General features: G+C 46.6%; 1 protein-coding gene across 1 annotated transcript; it reads left to right on the forward strand.

Moving 5' to 3' along the window:
* The first annotated feature begins 1,482 nt into the window (after window positions 1-1,482).
* Window positions 1,483-19,132, forward strand: LOC110514819 (5,6-dihydroxyindole-2-carboxylic acid oxidase). Its single transcript, XM_036972592.1, has 9 exons — window positions 1,483-1,610; window positions 5,979-6,337; window positions 7,092-7,200; window positions 8,666-8,879; window positions 9,496-9,700; window positions 13,452-13,619; window positions 17,933-18,112; window positions 18,244-18,390; window positions 18,873-19,132. The coding sequence occupies exons 1-9, from the start codon at window positions 1,597-1,599 to the stop codon at window positions 19,070-19,072; spliced, it is 1,596 nt and encodes a 531-aa protein (XP_036828487.1). The 5' UTR covers window positions 1,483-1,596; the 3' UTR covers window positions 19,073-19,132.
* The last annotated feature ends 4,037 nt before the right edge of the window (window positions 19,133-23,169 follow it).

The raw sequence follows: 23,169 nt of genomic DNA on the forward strand, positions 1-23,169 counted from the left end.
TCTGTCCTTCAGCTGTTCTTGTCTATTGATGTTCTTTATTATGTCATGTTTCCTGTTTTGTGTGGAACGCCAGGAAGAGTATCTGCTGCTTTAGAAACAGCTCATGGGGATCCTAATCAACCCCAGGAAGAGTATCTGCTACTATAGAAACAGATAATGATCCTAATAAACCCCAGGAATAGTAGCTGCTGCTATAGAAACAGATAATGATCCTAATAAACCCCAGGAAGACTATCTGCTGCTATAGAAACAGATAATGATCCTAATAAACCCCAGGAAGAGTAGCTGCTGCTATAGAAACAGATAATGATCCTAATAAACCCCAGGAAGAGTAGCTGCTGCTATAGAAACAGATAATGATCCTAATAAACCCCAGGAAGAGTAGCTGCTACTATAGAAACAGATAATGATCCTAATAAACCCCAGGAATAGTAGCTGCTGCTTTAGAAACAGATAATGATCCTAATAAACCCCAGGAAGACTATCTGCTGCTATAGAAACAGATAATGATCCTAATAAACCCCAGGAAGACTATCTGCTGCTTTAGAAACAGATAATGATCCTAATAAACCCCAGGAATAGTAGCTGCTGCTATAGAAACAGATAATGATCCTAATAAACCCCAGGAAGAGTAGCTGCTGCTATAGAAACAGATAATGATCCTAATAAACCCCAGGAAGACTATCTGCTGCTATAGAAACAGATAATGATCCTAATAAACCCCAGGAAGAGTAGCTGCTGCTATAGAAACAGATAATGATCCTAATAAACCCCAGGAAGAGTAGCTGCTGCTTTAGAAACAGATAATGATCCTAATAAACCCCAGGAAGACTATCTGCTGCTTTAGAAACAGATAATGATCCTAATAAACCCCAGGAAGAGTAGCTGCTGCTTTAGAAACAGATAATGATCCTAATAAACCCCAGGAAGAGTAGCTGCTGCTTTAGAAACAGCTCATGGGGATCCTAATCAAATACCACAATACCAAACTACAACCTTCTGATGGCCATTTTGTTGATTGACGTGTGCACAATAAAATCATCTTCAAAGGTATGGGCCATCCTGTGGTATTTCCTCAGGGTGTGTGTGTGGGTTCCATGGTAGTAGGATCTCAGTATGGGCCATCCTGTGGTATTTCCTCAGGGTGTGTGTGTGGGTTCCATGGTAGTAGGATCTCAGTATGGGCTGTCCTGTGGTATTTCCTCAGGGTGTGTGTGTGTGGGTTCCATGGTAGTAGGATCTCAGTATGGGCCGTCCTGTGGTATTTCCTCAGGGTGTGTGTGTGTGGGTTCCATGGTAGTAGGATCTCAGTATGGGCCGTCCTGTGGTATTTCCTCAGGGTGTGTGTGTGTGGGTTCCATGGTAGTAGGATCTCGGGTTTGTGTGTGAGTGAACTCCCAGATTGGCCTCCAGCTGGGTTGGGTTGAATCACGAGGCGAGGTGTGGTGTGTGTGTGTGTGTGTGGGGGGCTCAGGGAGGAAAGGCCTAGTCATGCGGCAGAGTGTGTGTGTGTGTGAGCAGTAGGCTATATGAGAGAGAAGGGGCCAATGGGCCGTCCCTAGTGGGTGATCAGTTGGACTGAGACAGAGGAACAGCATGCACTACCACAGGTAGGATACAGCAACAAGTAGGAGACAGCAACAGGTAGGAACCAGCAACAGGTTGGAGACAGCAACGGGTAGGAAACAGCAACGGGTAGGAAACAACAACGGGTAGGAACCAGCAACGGGTAGGAACCAGCAACGGGTAGGAAACAGCAACGGGTAGGAAACAGCAACAGGTAGGAGACAACAACAGGTAGGAGACAACAACAGGTAGGAAACAGCAACATGTAGGAACCAGCAACAGGTAGGAAACAGCAACAGGTAGGAGACAGCAACAGGTAGGAAACAGCAACAGGTAGGAAACAGCAACAGGTAGGAAACAGCAACAGGTAGGAAACAGCAACAGGTAGGAAACAGCAACAGGTTAGTTGTTAATTCATTCATCTATTTAACTAATTTATTGACTTACCATCATTAGTTTTGTATGATCTGTATATTTGTATCGTATTGATGTCACTACGATACAGGGGCGGCAGGTAGCCTAGTAGCCTAGTGGTTAGAGGGGTGGCAGGTAGCCTAGTGGTTAGAGGGGTGGCAGGTAGCCTAGTGGTTAGAGGGGTGGCAGGTAGCCTAGTGGTTAGAGGGGCGGCAGGTAGCCTAGTAGCCTAGTGGTTAGAGGGGCGGCAGGTAGCCTAGTAGCCTAGTGGTTAGAGGGGCGGCAGGTAGCCTAGTAGCCTAGTGGTTAGAGTGTTGGACTAGTAACCAGAAGGTTGCTACATCAAATCCCCGAGCTGACTAGGTAAAAACCGGTCGTTCTGCCCCTGAACAAGGCAGTTAACCCACTGTTCCTAGTCCGTGTGTTCTTTACTAACTTGCCTAAATAACTAATGAAACACAGCGACAGGTTTGATAAGGAATTATATATTGATATTTATTTTATGGGTCTATAGATATTTAAATTGTCTGGTATTATATGGGAGAACAACAGATTGCTTGTTTATTTATAGTAAGCTACAAAGACAGTGGATTGAGTTTATGGGTGAAGGAGATTCTCCTTCGTCAGACAGCTGGACATTGTTTCCATTCAGTGAAACATCACTGAGAGAAACTGAGAATCTTATAGGCGGTGGGATTAAAAAAAAAAACTTTATTTAACAAATCAGTTAAGAACAAATTATTATTTACATTGACGGTTTACAACAGCATAACCCGGACGATGCTGGGCCAATTGTGCATCTCACTATGGGACTATTATACAGTCTGGATTTGAACCAGGGTGTCTGTAGTGACGCCTCTACTACTGAGATGCAGTGTCTTAGACCGCTGTGATACAGTCTGGATTTGAACCAGGGTCTGTAGTGACGCCTCTAGTACTGAGACGCAGTGTCTCAGACCGCTGTGATACAGTCTGGATTTGAACCAGGGTGTCTGTAGTGACGCCTCTAGTACTGAAATGCAGTGTCTCAGACCGCTGTGCCACTCGTGATAATCAGTTGCGGAACCAAGCTCACGTATGATTTGTCTCTCTGAGTTGGAGGAGAGATTTGTGTGTCGCACAACCACCCACAGAATCAAGACACAGCCGTCAATCTGTCTAATCCTCTCTGTTATCTAGTTGCTTTTTAACATGTCTATGTGATTGTGTGTTTTTTTTTGGGGGGGGGGGCGTGCGTATAAACAGGGTCCTTGCAAATCCTAGAACACTTTTGATAATTGTTCAGAAAGTAGAAGTTGTTTGTTGTCTTTGGCTCGATAAGTTATTCGGGGGGGGGGGGGGGGGGGGGGGAATTATTGGGAATCATAAAGGTAATTATAACAAAGGGAATGATTCATTTCAGAGATAAAAGAGATGTGCTGGAGCTGGCATACGTCTGGGCAAGAAAACATCTCCAATCCTTTGTGAAAATCTGATATCTGATGAGTGTGGAGTCTAGGCTGAGCTGGGCTTGGCACTCAATAATGCACCAGCCTTTAACTCTCTAACTACATCTCTCTCTCAGTTCAAATCAATTCAAGGGCTTTATTATCATGGGAAACATGTGTTAACATTGCCAAAGCAAGTGAGGTAGATAATATATAAAGTGAAACAAACAATACAAATTAACAGTAAACATTACACATACAGAAGTTTCAAAACAATAAAGACATTTCAAATGTCATATTATATATATATACCGTGTTGTAACGATGTGCAAAAGGTTAAAGTATAAAAGGGAAAATAAATAAACCTAAATATGGGTTGTATTTACAATGGTGTTTGTTCTTCACTGGTTGAACTTTTCTCGTGGCAACAGGTCACAAATCTTGCTGCTGTGATGGAACACTGTGGAATTTCACCCAGTAGATACAGTGGGGCAAAAAAGTATTTAGTCAGCCACCAATTGTGCAAGTTCTCCCACTTAAAAAGATGAGAGAGGCCTGTAATTTTCATCATAGGTACACTTCAACTATGACAGACAAAATGAGAAAAAAATCCAGAAAATCACATTGGGAAGTGCAGCTGAGTTTCCACCTCATTTTGTGGGCAGTGAGCACATAGCCTGTCTTCTCTTGAGAGCCATGTCTGCTTACGGCGGCCTTTCTCAATAGCAAGGCTATGCTCACTGAGTCTGTAAATAGTCAAAGCTTTCCTTAATTTTGGGTCAGTCACAGTGGTCAGGTATTCTGCCGCTGTGTACTCTCTGTGTAGGGCCAAATAGCATTCTAGTTGGCTCTGTTTTTTTGTAAATTCTTTCCAATGTGTCACGTAATTATCTTTTTGTTTTCTCATGATTTGGTTGGGTTTAATTGTGCTGCTGTCCTGGGGCTCTGTGAGGTGTGTTTGTGAACAGCGCCCCAGGACCAGCTTGCTTTGAGTCTCAGTTTCAGGGCGGCAGGTAGCCTAGTGGTTAGAGCGTTGAATTAATAACCGAAAGGTTGCAAGATCAAATCTCTGAGCTGACAATGTAAAAATCTGTTGTCCTGAACAGGCAGTTAACCAACTGTTCCTAGGCCAGTTAACCCACTGTTCCTAGGCCGTCATTGAAAATAAGAATTTGTTCTTAACTGACTTGCCTAGTTAAATAAATATATATATTTGGTGTTTGTCCCATTTTGTGAATTCTTGGTTGGTGAGCGGACCCCAGAACCCACAACCATAAAGGGCAATGGGTTCTATAACTGATTCAAGTATTTTTAGCCAGATCCCCCCCCCCCAAAAAAAAAACACTTGTTTGTGTACATGGATTTTATAATGTCGTATGTTTTACCCCCAACACCACTTTCCATCAATTTGTATAGCAGACCCTCATGCCAGATTGAGTCGAAGGCTTTTTTGAAATCAACAAAGCATGAGAAGACTTTGCCTTTGTTTTGTTTTGTTTGGTTGTCAATTAGGGTGTGCAGGGTGAATACATGGTCTGTTGTACGATAATTTGGTAAAAAGCCAATTTGACATTTGCTCAGTACATTGTTTTCACTGAGGAAATGTACGAGTCTGCTGTTAATGATAATGCAGAGGATTTTCCCAAGGTTGCTGTTGATGCATATCCCTGTTGACGCTCTCCTCTCTCTCTGCTCTCCTCTGTCTCTCACTTCCTCTCTCTCTCTCTCTCTGCTCTCCTCTGTCTCTCACTTCCTCTCTCTCTCTGCTCTGCTCTCCTCTGTCTCTCTCTCTCTCTGCTCTGCTCTCCTCTGTCTCTCACTTCCTCTCTCTCTCTCTCTCTCTCTCTCTGCTCTCCTCTGTCTCTCACTTCCTCTCTCTCTCTGCTCTGCTCTCCTCTGTCTCTCACTTCCTCTCTCTCTCTCTCTGCTCTGCTCTCCTTTGTCTCTCACTTCCTCTCTCTCTCTGCTCTCCTTTGTCTCTCACTTCCTCTCTCTCTCTGCTCTGCTCTCCTTTGTCTCTCACTTCCTCTCTCTCTCTCTCTCTCTCTCTCTGCTCTCCTCTGTCTCTCACTTCCTCTCTCTCTCTGCTCTGCTCTCCTCTGTCTCTCACTTCCTCTCTCTCTCTCTCTCTCTGCTCTCCTCTGTCTCTCACTTCCTCTCTCTCTCTGCTCTGCTCTCCTTTGTCTCTCACTTCCTCTCTCTCTCTCTCTGCTCTGCTCTCCTTTGTCTCTCACTTCCTCTCTCTCTCTGCTCTGCTCTCCTTTGTCTCTCACTTCCTCTCTCTCTCTGCTCTGCTCTCCTTTGTCTCTCACTTCCTCTCTCTCTCTCTCTCTCTGCTCTGCTCTCCTCGGTCTCTCACTTCCTCTCTCTCTCTCTCGCCATCTCTCAATTCAATTCAAGGGCTTGGAAACATATGTTGACATTGCCAAAGAAAGTGAAGAATATAATAAACAAAAGTGAAATAAACAAAACACATTTAGAGTAAACATTACACTAATAGAACAAAGACATTTCAAATGTCATATTACGTATATATACAGAGTTGTAATGATCTCTCTCTCCCTGCTCCAGTATGTGTTGGCTGGGTCTCCTGGTGGTGGTGGCTCTGACCCCGTGGACCCTGGCACAGTTCCCCAGAGAATGTGTCACCTCAGCGGGGCTACGGAACGGCCAGTGCTGCCCCTCTCCCACTGGAGCCCTGGACGACGAGTGTGGTTCTGCCACAGCGAGGGGTCAGTGTGTGTCCGTAGCTGCCGACAGCCACCGCCACGGGCCCCAGTACCCACATGACGGCCGGGACGACCGGGAACGCTGGCCGTTAAGGTTCTTTAACCGGACGTGCCGGTGTAAGGGGAGCTTTGCGGGGTATAACTGTGGCCGGTGCCGGTATGGACTCACTGGACCTAACTGTGATCAGAGGATATCTGTGGGTAAGAGAGAGGGAGGTGGATTTATCTGATTGGATATAGTCTCTTTCTTTACTCTCTTTCCTACTTCCTTTAAAATAAAATAAAATAGATAATAAATATATTTATTCTAGGTTTTCTTCATACATCCATGTATTTCTTTATCAGGGACCATCTACAGTTTCTAACGTACAATATTTGATGCATCTCCCTCCTTTATTTCCCTCCCTCTTCCCTTCCCCCTTTCACTCTCCCTTCCTTTCTCCTCCCTCCCCCCCATGCTTCTCTCCATGCTTCCCTCCCTCCATCCTCCCTGTTTCCCTCCCTCCCTCCCTCCATCCTCCCTCCCTCCCTGTTTCCATCCATCCATCCTCCCTCCCTCCCTCCATCCATCCTCCCTGCTTCCCTCCATCCTCCCTCCGTTCCTCCCTGCTTCCCTCCTTCCCTCCATCCTCCCTCCCTCCATACTCCCTCCCTGCTTCCCTCCATCCTCCCTCCCTGCTTCCCTCCATCCTCCCTCCCTCCATCCTCCCTCCCTCCCTCCCTCCTCCCTCCCTGCTTCCCTCCCTTCCTCCATCCCTCCATCCTCCCTCCCTCCCTCCATCCTCCCTGCCTCCCTCCATCCCTCCCTTCATCCTCCATCCTCCCTCCCTCCATCCTCCATCCGTTCCTCCTTCCCTGCTTCCCTCCCTCCCTCCATCCCTCTCTCCATCCTCCCTGCCTCCCTCCCTCCCTCTCTCCATCCTCCCTGCCTCCATCCCTCCCTTTCTCTCTCCAGTCAGGAGGAATGTGATGCAGATGAGTTCAGCAGAGAAGCAGGCGTTTGTGAACTCTCTGGACCAGGCCAAGAGGACCGTCCACCCTGACCTGGTCATCTGCACACGACGGTAACCAGTGCTGTGATCTTATCTTAATGATCGCAGATCGATTGCTTCGATCTGATTGTGCATCGGAACCAAATAACTGAAACTTCATCACCACTCATCTGTTTAGATCAAATATAATCTCATTCATTGGAGAACTGGAGGCTAGAGATTAGAGTTTTGGAGGCTGTAGGTTAGAGAATTGGAGACTAGAGAATAGAGGTTTGGAGGCTGTAGGTTAGAGAATTGGAGGCTAGAGAATAGAGGTTTGGAGGCTGTAGGTTAGAGAATTGGAGGCTAGAGAAAAGAGGTTTGGAGGCTGTAGGTTAGAGAATTGGAGGCTAGAGAATAGAGGTTTGGAGGCTGTAGGTTAGAGAATTGGAGGCTAGAGAATAGAGGTTTGGAGGCTGTAGGTTAGAGAATTGGAGGCTAGAGAATAGAGGTTTGGAGGCTGTAGGTTAGAGATTTGGAGGCTAGAGAATAGAGGTTTGGAGGCTGTAGGTTAGAGAATTGGAGGCTAGAGAATAGAGGTTTGGAGGCTGTAGGTTAGAGAATTGGAGGCTGTAGGTTAGAGTTTGGAGGCTATAGGTAAGAGAATTGGAGGCTAGAGGTAAGAGAATTGGAGGCTAGAGGTTAGAGAATTGTAGGCTGTAGGTTTGATAATTGGAGGCTATAGGTAAGAGAATTGGAGGCTAGAGGTAAGAGAATTGGAGGCTAGAGGTAAGAGAATTGGAGGCTAGAGGTAAGAGAATTGGAGGCTAGAGGTTAGAGAATTGGAGGCTAGAGGTTAGAGAATTGGAGGCTAGAGGTTAGAGAATTGTAGGCTGTAGGTTAGAGAATTGGAGGCTATAGGTAAGAGAATTGGAGGCTAGAGGTAAGAGAATTGGAGGCTAGAGGTAAGAGAATTGGAGGCTAGAGGTTAGAGAATTGGAGGCTGTAGGTTAGAGACTTGGAGGCTGTAGGTTAGAGAACTGGAGGCTGTAGGTTAGAGAATTGGAGGCTGTAGGTTAGAGACTTGGAGGCTGTAGGTTAGAGAATTGGAGGCTATAGGTAAGATAATTGGAGGCTAGAGTTAAGAGAATTGGAGGCTAGAGGTTAGAGAATTGGAGGCTGTAGCTTAGAGAATTGGAGGCTGGAGATTAGAGAATTGGAGGTTGTAGGTTAGAGATTGGAGGCTGTAGGTTAGATAATTGGAGGCTGTAGGTTAGAGAATTGGAGGCTGTAGGTTAGAGAATTGGAGGCTAGAGAATTGGAGGCAGAATTGGAGGCTGTAGGTTAGAGAATTGGAGGCTGTAGGTTAGAGAATTGGAGGCTAGAGGTTAGAGAATTGGAGACTGTAGGTTAGAGAATTGGAGGCTGTTGGTAAGAGATTGGAGGCTATAGAGGTTATAGATTTAGAGGCTAGAGGTTAGAGAATTGGGTGGGAGCTTGGTTCTGCATTAAACTCCACTTTGCCACATTGTCATTGATAAATCCTCATCCTCTACAGTTACCAGGAAGTGTACGGTCCGGACGGTAACACCCCTCAGTTTGACAACGTCACCATCTATAACTACTTTGTGTGGACCCACTACTACTCTGTCAGCAAGACCTACATGGGGGCGGGGCAGGCTAGCTTTGGGGGTGTGGACTTTTCTCACGAAGGCCCGGGATTCGTCACCTGGCACAGGTTCCACCTGCTGCAGCTGGAGAGAGATATGCAGGTGAGTGAGAGAAGGGGGTACGAAGTGTATGTGTGTGTGTGTGTGTGTGTGTGTGTGTGTGTGTGTGTGTGTGTGTGTGTGTGTGTGTGTGTGTGTGAGAGAGAAAAGAAAGAGAGTGTGTGTGCGTGTGTGTGTGTGTGTTCAATATTGTTGTATATTCAAACATTGTAAAACACTCTCTCGACCAATCAGAATTGAGTATCTCGCCACCCCCTCAATCTCTCCATCTCTCCAATCTCTCCATCTCTCCATTCCCTCAATCTCTCCATCTCTCCACCCCATTCATCCCTCCATCAATCCATTCCTCCATCTCTCCATCCCTCCCATCCTCTCCATCCCCTCAATCTCTCCATCCCTCCATCCTCTCAATCTCTCCATCTCTCCATCTCTCCATCTCACCATCCCCTCAATCTCTCCATCTCTCCCTCTCCATCTCTCCATCTCACCATCTCACCATCTCACCATCCCCTCAATCTCTCCATCTCTCCATCCCCTAAATCTCTCCATCTCTCCATCCCCTCCATCTCTCCATCTCACCATCTCACCATCCCCTCAATCTCTCCATCTCTCCATCCCCTCCATCTCTCCATCCCCTCCATCTCTCCATCCTCTCCAGGACATGTTGGGTGATGCCACCTTTGCCCTCCCCTACTGGAACTTTGCCATCGGCGGCAGTGAGTGTGAGGTGTGTACTGACGACCTCCTAGGAGCCAGGTCTGCCTTCGATATGAACAGCCTCAGCCCCAACTCTGTCTTCTCCCAGTGGAGGGTGATCTGTGAGAGTGTAGAGGACTACGACACTCTGGGAACCATCTGTAACAGTGAGCATGATATGTCCTAACACCTTGTAAACACTATGACACTCTGGGAACCATCTGTAACAGTGAGCATGATATGTCCTAACACCTTGTAAACACTACGACACTCTGGGAACCATCTGTAACAGTGAGCATGAGATGTCCTAACACCTTGTAAACACTATGACACTCTGGGAACCATCTGTAACAGTGAGCATGATATGTCCTAACACCTTGTAAACACTATGACACTCTGGGAACCATCTGTAACAGTGAGCATGATATGTCCCAACACCTTGTAAACACTACGACACTCTGGGAACCATCTGTAACAGTGAGCATGAGATGTCCTAACACCTTGTAAACACTATGACACTCTGGGAACCATCTGTAACAGTGAGCATGATATGCCCTAACACCTTGTAAACACTATGACACTCTGGGAACCATCTGTAACAGTGAGCATGATATGTCCCAACACCTTGTAAACACTACGACACTCTGGGAACCATCTGTAACAGTGAGCATGATATGTCCCAACACCTTGTAAACACTACGACACTCTGGGAACCATCTGTAACAGTGAGCATGATATGTCCCAACACCTTGTAAACACTACGACACTCTGGGAACCATCTGTAACAGTGAGCATGATATGTCCCAACACCTTGTAAACACTACGACACTCTGGGAACCATCTGTAACAGTGAGCATGATATGTCCCAACACCTTGTAAACACTACGACACTCTGGGAACCATCGGGAACAGTGATGACTAACCCTTTTTACTAACCCTGTGCTTGGTGACTGAGCATGCTTTTCTAGTCCAGCACTAGGCTAAATCTGAGGCAGGGAAACTGACAGTAACACACCCCAGACTGATCTAGGGCAGGGAAACTGACAGTAACACACCCCAGACTGATCTGATGCAGGGAAACTGACAGTAACACACCCCAGACTGATCTGGGCCAGGGAAACTGACAGTAACACACCCCAGACTGATCTGGGGTAGGGGAACTGACAGTAACACACCCCAGACTGATCTGGGCCAGGGAAACTGACAGTAACACACCCCAGACTGATCTGATGCAGGGAAACTGACAGTAACACACCCCAGACTGATCTGGGCCAGGGAAACCGACAGAAACACACCCCAGACTGATCTGGCCCAGGGAAACTGACAGAAACACACCCCAGACTGTGCCACTCTGGATAGAGGGAACCATCTGTAACAGTGATTTTGATTGGACCTGTTAGAAGTAGTGCTGACATGTGATTTCTCTGGGCTTTGGAAGGAATTATAACTAAGACACAATGAACAACAGGGTTCTGAAGGTCTGGACTAAGTAATCAGTAGTATAATCTACATTCACATGACTCCAGATTAGGAGATTAGTCTGGTTGGTATGTATAATCTGGGACAGATTACAACACTCACTTTCTCCCTACTTTCATCTCAGTAAATGTCCTACAATTTCCTAGAGATTCAAAATTGCATCGATTGGGGAGATTTTAGTTAGAATTGTGACCTGACAGAACATGAGAGGAGTGAGGGTGTGTGACCTGACAGAACATGAGGAGTGAGGGTGTGTGACCTGACAGAACATCAGAGGAGTGAGGGTGTGTGACCTGACAGAACACGAGGAGTGAAAGTGTGTGACCTGACAGAACATGAGGAGTGAGGGTGTGTGACCTGACAGAACATCAGAGGAGTGAGGGTGTGTGACCTGACAGAACATCAGAGGAGTGAGGGTGTGTGACCTGACAGAACATGAGGAGTGAGGGTGTGTGACCTGACAGAACATGAGAGGAGTGAGGGTGTGTGACCTGACAGAACATGAGAGGAGTGAGGGTGTGTGACCTGGCAGAACATGAGAGGAGTGAGGGTGTGACCTGACAGAACATCAGAGGAGTGAGGGTGTGTGACCTGACAGAACATGAGAGGAGTGAGGGTGTGTGACCTGACAGAACATGAGAGGAGTGAGGGTGTGTGACCTGACAGAACATGAGAGGAGGGAGGGTGTGTGACCTGCTCAGTGATATCTAGTAGCTTTCCAGTCTGTCTCCTAGCTGATCCTCTTTACCTCAGTACACAGGGAACAACACATTGTGGTCATGTGACTTCCTAATATGGGCACTATGAGGCTAAGGAGGAAGAAGTCTGACAGTCTACTGGTTCTCTTTAATCAATAGGAATTACACTCAAATGGACAGATAGACAGCACACAGCTATGCAATATCTCCTCGTGTGTGTGTGTGTGTGTGTGTGTGTGTGTGTGTGTGTGTGTGTGTGTGTGTGTGTGTGTGTGTGTGTGAGATTTTCCTGACCAGTGACCACATGACCTAACCAGTGAGAAAACTCAGAAAACGTCTTTATCTGAAATCATAACTAACCGTTGAATCCTTGATTTGATTCCTAAATTCCTTGCCTCCCTCTCAAAGCTCATTGGAGGAAAGTATCCAATCAAGGTCCTTCCCCTTTGAGCCCCTCCTCCAGTGACCTTTGAGAGGAAGGTGAGGAATAATTAAGGAATCAAGGACAGAAGGAATCAAGGACAGAAGGAATCAAGGACAGACGGAATCAAGGACAGGAGGAATCAAGGACAGGAGGAATCAAGGACAGAAGGAATCAAAGACAGGAGGAATCAAGGACAGAAGGAATCAAGGACAGGAAGAATCAAAGACAGGAGGAATCAAGGACAGAAGAAATCAAAGACAGGAGGAATCAAATACAGGAGGAATCAAGGACAGAAGGAATCAAGGACAGAAGGAATCAAGGACAGGAGGAATCAAAGACAGGCGGAATCAAAGACAGGAGGAATCAAGGACAGAAGGAATCAAAGACAGGAGGAATCAAAGACAGGAGGAATCAAGGACAGAAGGAATCAAGGACAGGAGGAATCAAGGACAGAAGGAATCAAGGACAGAAGGAATCAAGGACAGGAGGAATCAAGGGTTTAATAAAGGCTAGTTAAGCCTACGTTTTCAGACAGAGCCAAGGAGTTCCCTATTCCCACCTCCCTATTCCCTTTATAGTGCACTACTTCTGTCAACAGAAGTGTACTATAGAGGGAATGGTGCCCTTGGGTACCCATAGAGTTCTGTCAACAGAAGTGCACTACACTGTGAATAGTGAACCATTTGAGATTCATACATGTTAAATGTGGACGTTGACCATCTCTAAGTTAAGAGACTAGTCCAATACTTTTTGACATGTCAACCCTCTGTGCCCTATAAATTCAGAGACCTGTGACCCCTAACCCCTAACCCGTATTGATTCAGAGACCTGTGACGCCTAAAGCCTAACCTATGACCCCTATAGATTCAGAGACCTGTGACCCCTAAACCCTAACCTATGACCCTATAGATTCAGAGACCTGTGACCCCTAACCTATGATCCTATAGATTCAGAGACCTGGGACCCCAAACCCCTAAACTATGACTCTATAGATTCAGAAACCTGTGACCCATAACCTCTAACCTATTACTCTATAGATTCAGAGACCTGTGATCCCTAACCTATGACCCTTTAGATTCAGAGACCTGTGACCCCTAACCTATGACTATAGATTCAGACATGTGACCCCTAAACCCTAACCTATGACCCTATAGATTCAGAGACCTGTGACCCCTAACCTGTGACCCTGAAGATTCAGACATGTGACCCCGAAACCCCTAACCTATGACCCTATAGATTCAGAGACCTGTGACCCCTAACCTGTGACCCTATAGATTCAGATATGTGACCCCTAAACCCTTACCTATGACCCTATAGATTCAGAGACCAGTCCCATCAGGAGGAACCCAGCCGGTAACGTGGCGCGACCCATGGTGCAGAGGCTGCCTGAACCCCAGGATGTAGTGGACTGTCTGGACCTGAAAACCTTCGATACCCCACCTTACTACTCCACCTCTTCAGAGAGCTTCAGGAACACCGTAGAGGGTAAGGATTCAGGAACACCGTAGAGGGTGAGGATTCAGGAACACCGTAGAGGGTGAGGATTCAGGAACACCGTAGAGGGTGAGGATTCAGGAACACCGTAGAGGGTGAGGATTCAGGAACACCGTAGAGGGTGAGGATTCAGGAACACCGTAGAGGGTGAGGATTCAGGAACACCGTAGAGGGTGAGGATTCAGGAACACCGTAGAGGGTGAGGATTCAGGAACACCGTAGAGGGTGAGGATTCAGGAACACCGTAGAGGGTGACGATTCAGGAACACCGTAGAGGGTAAGGATTCAGGAACACCGTAGAGGGTGAGGATTCAGGAACACCGTAGAGGGTGACGATTCAGGAACACAGTAGAGGGTGAGGATTCAGGAACACCGTAGAGAGTGAGGATTCAGGAACACAGTAGAGGGTGAAGTTTCAGGAAACCGTAGAGGGTGAGGATTCAGGAACACCGTAGAGGGTGAGGATTCAGGAACACCGTAGAGCAGGGGTGTCAAAGTCAAATGGACGGAGGGCCAAATAAAAAAATCAGCTACAAGACGAGGGCCGGACTGTTCGAATGTTCATTGAAAAATTTTTAAATGACGCATATAGTCTAGTGAACCTAATTGAACCTACTGAAAACCTAACAAATATATTACAATATGATCAGATAAATAAAGCAATATTTTCTTATGGCTCTGTCAGTAATCTTTAATTTTCAACAGACACAAAAGACAAATTTCCTTTATATAAATATCCCCATAACATGAACATTAAATGAAAGAAACCGGTATTCAAGGCACCATCAGTAGACTATATTTTCTATTTTAGCAAAAGTGGGCTAAATTTACTTCAAAGAAAAAACAATAATAGCAATTTTCTATCATCCACTCAACTGAAATATTTTTAAAATATAATTGGATTGAAATACAAAAAAATAAAGTGCAAAAATCTATTAATCAAAAACAACACTTTGTTTAAGGAGAAGTAACATGCAGTGAAAACAAATATTAAATTTTAACTTTTAAACTTGAACTGAGTAAAAACTCTAAATATGTGATTGCACAGTAATGTTCACTTGTTTGAGGTTGAGGGTGATACTTGGTGGTGTCCCATCTTTTCCACAAGTTCATCAATGTTCGGGGTAAGGCTCTGAGCTGAAGAAATCCTCAGAATTGAGTGGAGGTGTTCAGCAGTAAGTCGACTTCTGTGTGATGTTTTGTTCAGGTTCATCAAAGAAAACAGTTGTTCACACAGGTATGTGCTGCCAAACATAGACAACGTTTGAGCAGCCTGGATGCGCAGCTGGGGCATTGTGCCGGGGAGGAAACGGGCGAACTCCGCAGCACCCACTGCCGCATATTTTGCCCTCAGTGCATCATTGCATTGGAGGTCAATCAACTCCATTTGGAGGTTTGGTGGTGAGCTTTCCACGTCAACAGCAAATGGGTTACCGAGCAGTTCCAACCTGCTTTTTTGTGCTTCAAAGTCAGCAAATCGGCGTCGAAAGTCAGCGGCAAGCATACCTATTTTATCAGCCAACTGTGTGCTCGGGAACGCACTGGTAGAGAGCTTCTCTTTCATGGTCTGGCAGCTGGGAAAGTGGCTCAAATTTTCTTTCCGCATCTGCGTCTCCCACAGAGTCAGTTTGGTTTTAAATGCCTTCACTGTACTGTACATATCAGAGATGACACGATCCCGACCCTGCAGCTGCAAGTTTATTGCATTCAGATGACTCGTAATGTCACACAGAAAAGCCATTTCACACAGAAACATTTCGTCTCGGAGTTGTGTTGTGTCTTTCCCTTTGCTGTCCAAGAACAGACAAATCTCCTCACGAAGCTCGAAACATCTTTGAAGCACCTTTCCCTGGCTTAGCCATCGCACCTCTGTGTGATAAGGCAAATCACCATGCTCCGTTTCTAACTCCGTCAGAAATGCCTTGAACTGGCGGTGATTCAAACCTTTGGCTCTGATAAAGTTAACTGTGCGCGTGATGATGCTCATTACATGCTCCATTTTCAAGGCTTTACCGCACAACGCTTCCTGGTGTATGATACAATGATAAGCTGTCAGCTCACCTGTCGCGTTTTCCTCTTGCATCTTTTCCCGTATCTTCGCCACCAGTCCGCTCCTGTGTCCACACATCGCAGGTGCTCCGTCGGTTGTCAAACCCACGAGTTTTTCCCAAGGCAGCTCCATCTCATTTACACATCTTGACACCTCTTCATACAAATCATGCCCCGTAGTTGTGCCATGCATAGGACGTAAAGCCAAAAACTCCTCTGTCACGCTTAGGTTGGAGTCCACTCCGCGGATGAAAATTGACAACTGGGCAATGTCAGAAATGTCGGTGCTCTCATCCACAGCCAAGGAATATGCAATAAAATCTTTTCCCTTTTTCACAAGCTGCTCTTTTAGATTGATGGACAACTGGTCTACTCTCTCGGCAATGGTGTTTCTGCTCAGACTCACATTTAAAAAGAGTTGCCTTTTTTCTGGGCAAACTTCGTCACAAACTTTAATCATGCAGTTTTTGATGAAATCCCCCTCCGTAAATGGCCGGGCTGATTTAGCGATCTCTTCTGCCAAAATAAAACTGGCCTTGACAGCAGCCTGGCCTTGTGATTTGGCTTTTTTGAACAGAGCCTGTCGAGATTTGAGGCCTCGTTTTAATTCCTCTGCCTTTTGTAGCCTTTGTTCCATGTCCATATTCTTGTTTTTGTCCGCGTGTTTCGTTTCATAATGTCGTCTCAGATTATACTCTTTCAGTACCGCCACACTTTCTCCACACAGAAGACACACAGGTTTTCCAGCTACCTTCGTGAACATATACTCCGACTCCCACCTTGTTTGAAACCCCCGGTTCTCAGTATCCACCTTCCGTTTTGCCATTTTTGATGGGTATCTGAAAGTTAATTTTACTGTGATGCTGACGACTGCTGTGCCAATAAATATTGAAATGAAGCAGCCTACTGCTCGGTGCGTCACCTTTGCATTGTGGGAAATGTAGTATTGGTGCGTGTAAAAGATCTGCGGGCTGCCGGCTTGCTGCGGGCCGGTTCTAATAATAAATCAAGATCATCCCAGGGGCCGTAAAAAACCTTCTTGCGGGCCGGATGTGGCCCGCGGGCCTTGACTCTGACATATGTGCCGTAGAGGGTGAGGTTTCAGGAACACCGTAGAGGGTGAGGATTCAGGAACAGTGTAGAGGGTGAGGATTCAGGAGAGGGTGATTCAGGAACACCGTAGAGGGTGAGGATTCAGGAACACCGTAGAGGGTGAGGTTTCAGGAACACCGTAGAGGGTGAGGATTCAGGAACACCGTAGAGGGTGAGGATTCAGGAACACCGTAGATGGTGAGGATTCAGGAACACCGTAGAGGGTGAGGATTCAGGAACACCGTAGAGGGTGAGGATTCAGGAACAGTGTAGAGGGTGAGGATTCAGGAACACCGTAGAGGGTGAGGTTTCAGGAACACCGTAGAGGGTGAGGATTCAGGAACACCGTAGAGGGTGAGGATTCAGGAACACCGTAGAGGGTGAGGATTCAGGAACACCGTAGAGGGTGAGGATTCAGGAACACCGTAGAGGGTGAGGATTCAGGAACAGTGTAGAGGGTGAGGATTCAGGAACACCGTAGAGGGTGAGGATTCAGGAACACCGTAGAGGGTGAGGATTCAGGAACACCATAGAGGGTGAGGATTCAGGAACACTGTAGAGGGTGAGGATTCAGGAACACCGTAGAGGGTGAGGATTCAGGAACACCATAGAGGGTGAGGATTCAGGAACACTGTAGAGGGTGAGGATTCAGGAACACCGTAGAGGGTGAGGATTCAGGAACACCGACTTAAAGTTACACGTGTATACATTTTGCGTATGTTGGCGCTGGGAATTGAACCCACTATCCTGACCCACACGTAACCCTCCTCTACTCTGCCTCCAGAGGACACATACCTCCACCCCAAACCTCCTAACCCTCCTCTCTCTCCTCCCTCTCTCTCTCTCTTCTCTTCTCTCTCTCTCTCTCCTCTCCCTCCTCTCCCTCCTCTCCTCTCCTCTCCTCTCCTCTCTCCTCTCCTCTCCTCTCTTCTCTCCTCTCCTCTCCTCTCCCTCCTCTCTTCCCTCTCTCCTCCCTCTCTCTCTCTTCTCTTCTCTCTCTCTCTCTCTTTCTCTCCTCTCCCTCCTCTCCTCTCCTCTCCTCTCTTCTCTCCTCTCCTCTCCCTCCTCTCTTCTCTCTCTCCTACCTCTCTCTCTCCTCTCCGTCTCCTCTCCTCTCTCCTCTCCTCTCTCTCTCTCCTCCCCCTCTCCTCTCCTCCCTCCAGGCTACAGTGCCCCTCAGGGTGGCTATGACCCAGTGGTGCGCAGCCTCCATAACCTGGCTCACCTGTTCCTCAACGGGACGGGCGGGCAGACACACCTGTCCCCTAACGACCCCATCTTTGTCCTGCTCCACACCTTCACTGACGCCATCTTTGATGAGTGGCTGAGCCGACACGCCCCAGGTATAGTATGTCACAACTGCAGCCAATCACAGAACACAAACAATTCAGTCAAACAGACCAATGGGGAAAGCGTCTGCAGTCCAACACCCAGCCACTGCCAGCTCTCGGCTAAGGTTCATGTCGTCCCCCAGGGGAGGCAGTGTACCCGGAGGAGAATACTCCTATTGGTCACAACAGACAGTTCAACATGGTTCCCTTCTGGCCACCCGTCACCAACGCTGAGATGTTCGTCACAGCCCCCGAGAACCTGGGATACACCTACGAGGTCACATGGCCCAGTGAGTCACACAGACAGACAGACAGACAGACAGACAGACAGACAGACAGACAGACAGACAGAACATAGGTCACACAGCACAGTGAGTCATACACAGAGACTGTATGACCTTTGAACTCTATGATTATATTCCAAATGCCCCCCTATTCCCTATATAGTGAACTACTAGTGACCAGGGCCCTATTCCCTATATAGTGCACTACTAGTGACCAGAGCCCTATTCCCTATATAGTGCACTACTAGTGACCAGAGCCCTATTCCCAATATAGTGCACTACTTTAGACCAGGGCCCTATTCCCTATATAGTGTGGACTACTCACGGAATAGGAAACCATTTGGGACGTAGCTGTAGTCTAATTGTTAACTCTAATATTGATAACCCTAGCGCAGGGATAGAGCAAAAACCTGCACATCCAGCTGTTCTCATATATATGTATTTTATTTAGCCAACTGTTGCTTTCCCTCTCTTACCCCCCCGTACAGCTCGCCCCTACACGCTGTCTGAGATCATCACCATAGCGATCGTCGCCGCGGTGCTGGTGGCTGCGGTGGTGTCGGGGGTCATCGCGTGTGCCATGCGTGCTCGCTACTTCCGCTCGGCTGAGGGACTGGAGCCGTTGCTAGGGGAGACCTTCCGTCGCTACTCAGACAGACGGCCGGACAACAGCCAGTCTGTCGTGTAGAGATCATGTGTCTCCACCGGCACCCTATTCCCTATATAGTGAACTACTAGTGACCAGAGCCCTATATAGTGCACTACTTTAGACCAGAGCCCTATTCCCTATATAGTGCACTACTAGTGACCAGAGCCCTATTCTCTATATATAGTGCACTACTAGTGACCAGAGCCCTATTCCCTATATAGTGCACTACTTTAGACCAGGGCCCTATTCCCTATATAGTGAACTACTAGTGACCAGAGCCCTATTCCCTATATAGTGAACTACTAGTGACCAGAGCCCTATTCCCTATATAGTGCACTACTTTAGACCAGAGCCCTATTCCCTATATAGTGAACTACTAGTGACCAGAGCCCTATTCCCTATATAGTGAACTACTAGTGAACAGAGCCCTATTCCCTATATAGTGCACTACTTTAGACCAGAGCCCTATTCCCTATATAGTGCACTACTTCTGACCAGAGCCCTATTCCCTATGTAGTGCACTACTTTAGACCAGGGACCTATTCCCGATATAGTGCACTACTAGTGACCAGAGCCCTATTCCCTATGTAGTGCACTACTTTAGACCAGAACCCTATTCCCTATGTAGTGCACTACTTCTGACCAGGGCACTATTCCCTATGTAGTGCACTACTTCTGACCAGGGCCCTATTCCCTATGTAGTGCACTACTTTAGACCAGGGACCTATTCCCTATATAGTGCACTACTAGTGACCAGAGCCCTATTCCCTATGTAGTGCACTACTAGTGACCAGGGACCTATTCCCTATATAGTACACTACTTTAGACCAGAACCCTATTCCCTATGTAGTGCACTACTTCTGAGTAGGGCCCTATTCCCTATGTAGTGCACTACTTTAGACCAGGGACCTATTCCCTATGTAGTGCACTACTTCTGACCAGGGACCTATTCCCTATGTAGTGCACTACTTTAGACCAGGGCCCTATTCCCTATGTAGTGCACTACTTTAGACCAGGGCCCTATTCCCTATGTAGTGCACTACTTCTGACCAGGGCCCTATTCCCTATGTAGTGCACTACTTTAGACCAGGGACCATAGCCTATATAATATTTTTTTATTTAACCTTTATTTAACTAGGCAAGTCAGTTAAGAACAAATTATTAATTACAATCACGGCCTACTGGGGAACAGTGGAGTTAACTGACTTGTTCAGGGGCAGAACGACAGATTTTTACCTTGTCAGCTCGGGGATTCGATCTTGGGGTTACTGGCCCAACACTCTAACCACTAGGCTAATGCACTACTTTAGCATACTGGCCCAACACTCTAACCACTAGGCTAATGCACTACTTTAGCATACTGGCCCAACACTCTAACCACTAGGCTAAAGCACTACTTTAGCATACTGGCCCAACACTCTAACCACTAGGCTAAAGCACTACTTTAGCATACTGGCCCAACACTCTAACCACTAAGCTAGTGCACTACTTTAGCATACTGGCCCAACACTCTAACCACTAGGCTAGTGCACTACTTTAGCATACTGGCCCAACACTCTAACCACTAGGCTAAAGCACTACTTTAGCATACTGGCCCAACACTCTAACCACTAGGCTAAAGCACTACTTTAGCATACTGGCCCAACACTCTAACCACTAGGCTAGTGCACTACTTTAGCATACTGGCCCAACACTCTAACCACTAGGCTAGTGCACTACTTTAGCATACTGGCCCAACACTCTAACCACTAGGCTAGTGCACTACTTTAGCATACTGGCCCAACACTCTAACCACTAGGCTAGTGCACTACTTTAGCATACTGGCCCAACACTCTAACCACTAGGCTAAAGCACTACTTTAGCATACTGGCCCAACACTCTAACCACTAGGCTAAAGCACTACTTTAGCATACTGGCCCAACACTCTAACCACTAGGCTAGTGCACTACTTTAGCATACTGGCCCAACACTCTAACCACTAGGCTAGTGCACTACTTTAGCATACTGGCCCAACACTCTAACCACTAGGCTAGTGCACTACTTTAGCATACTGGCCCAACACTCTAACCACTAGGCTAGTGCACTACTTTAGCATACTGGCCCAACACTCTAACCACTAGGCTAATGCACTACTTTAGCATACTGGCCCAACACTAACCACTAGGCTAGTGCACTATTTAGCATACGATCCCTGGTCAACAGTAGTGCACTATAGAGGGAATGGTGCCCTTGGGTACCCATAGAGTTCTGGTTAAAAGTAGTGCACTATATTTAGGTTAGGGTGCTATTAAACCAGAACCCTGTCTATAGTTTATGCTGTTTGTATTCCTTCTCCCATCTCTAATAAAGTTGTACTGGTTTTGAAAATCTGTGTCCCGAGCCGCTTGGTCTGTGTTTTCATAACATTCACTACCAATTGGCCCGTTTCCACGGAGACTGAGACCCTGAGGGGTTTTGTGGATACGGGCCTCTGGTTTAGTAAACCTGGTCCAGCGCCTTTTATCCCAGTACTGTAGTCAGCAGTTCCTTCATAACAGTGTATGGGGCGCCCTCTGGTGGAGAAAATACTGTCCTGCACTTCACTGCACCACCCATCAGACAGACATACTGTCCTACGCTTCACAGCACCACCCATCAGACAGGCATACTGTCCTACGCTTCACAACACCACCCATCAGACAGGCATTGTAGCTGCTAGTGTGAACCCAAGGCACCACCCATCAGACAGACATTGTAGCTGCTAGTCTGAACCCAAGGCACCACCCATCAGACAGGCATTGTAGCTGCTAGTCTGAACCCAAGGCACCAACCATCAGACAGGCATTGTAGCTGCTAGTCTGAACCCAAGGCACCACCAATCAGACAGGCATTGTAGCTGCTAGTCTGAACCCAAGGCACCACCCATCAGACAGACATTGTAGCTGCTAGTCTGAACCCAAGGCACCACCCATCAGACAGACATTGTAGCTGCTAGTGTGAACCCAAGGCACCACCCATCAGACAGACATTGTAGCTGCTAGTGTGAACCCAAGGCACCACCCATCAGACAGGCATTGTAGCTGCTAGTGTGAACCCAAGGCACCACCCATCAGACAGGCATTGTAGCTGCTAGTGTGAACCCAAGGCACCACATTAACATGCTTTAGGTGACAGTAATGGAAGGAAAACAATTCAAATGAAAATAGGTCGCCTGCTAATAAGAAAACTAATATTTTCCGATTGCCAGTGACGATGTGGACCGTAGCCAGTAGGTCTGAAATCACTTACGCATTTAGTTTAGAAAAATGCCAATTCTCCTCTTTTGACAACCTGCTCACGGACTAAAACATTCCCGTCTTAATATAACCTGTCAATTTACAACTTGTAAATGTGTTTTCTTAGGCTACTCTACGTAACATCGCTATTTAGGACTTCCTCGAGCCCAATAGGCTACAATGATTCTATAGTGACAGTCCAACGTGCGTTTAGGTTTTTATAGTTGTTCAGCATTTGTCACCGTTTCCACATCCTACAATTCAGTAGGAAAACACATATACTTGTTATTAACATATATTTATTGGGACCATATGTTTGCAAAACTCGTGTTTTGTTTTTTTTTTTGTTTAGCGCGATCTAACAAACAGTTCAAACTCATGACTATTTCCTGGTTCTGATCAACTGTTTTCCTCCCGCTCAGCCCATAGAGAATGATAGAGGCCTCTAGTAGCCAATAGGCCTGTATTAGCATAGGCAGCGCCATTGAGGGCTTCCACCATTTTAATGTAGACAACTGGGTGGGACTTTCAACTTCATTGGCTGATCCCTCCTCGTGACCCTGTTGGAGTCATGTCCAACCGAGTCATCGGGAAGGATCAGCCAATTGTGAATAATAAAATGGACTACTTTAAAATTAGAGAAAGCCTCAATAGCGTTGCCCATGCTGTCACATATGCCTTAATAGCAGAGATACAAAGACGAGTCCTCTATCTATCTCTATGATTCAGCCAAAGAAGGTCGCATGCCACAAGTGCGCACTGTTATTGATTGGTGTGACGCCATTGGGGAAGTCAACTTTTGCCCAATATTCAATTATGTTTATTATTATAATTATTATTGTGTATATTGATATGATATGAATGCTGAAAGGGTCCTAAATC

The sequence above is a fragment of the Oncorhynchus mykiss genome, unplaced genomic scaffold, assembly GCF_013265735.2.
Source record: "Oncorhynchus mykiss isolate Arlee unplaced genomic scaffold, USDA_OmykA_1.1 un_scaffold_182, whole genome shotgun sequence".
NCBI classification, from domain to species: Eukaryota; Metazoa; Chordata; class Actinopteri; order Salmoniformes; family Salmonidae; genus Oncorhynchus; species Oncorhynchus mykiss.

Bases quoted from the DNA above. Each gene is read 5' to 3' on its own strand.
- LOC110514819 (XM_036972592.1), top strand. The intron at 7,201-8,665 runs GTAACCAGTGCT...CATCCTCTACAG, and splicing joins CTGGTCATCTGCACACGACG to TTACCAGGAAGTGTACGGTC. The intron at 9,701-13,451 runs GTGAGCATGATA...ATGACCCTATAG, and splicing joins TCTGGGAACCATCTGTAACA to ATTCAGAGACCAGTCCCATC.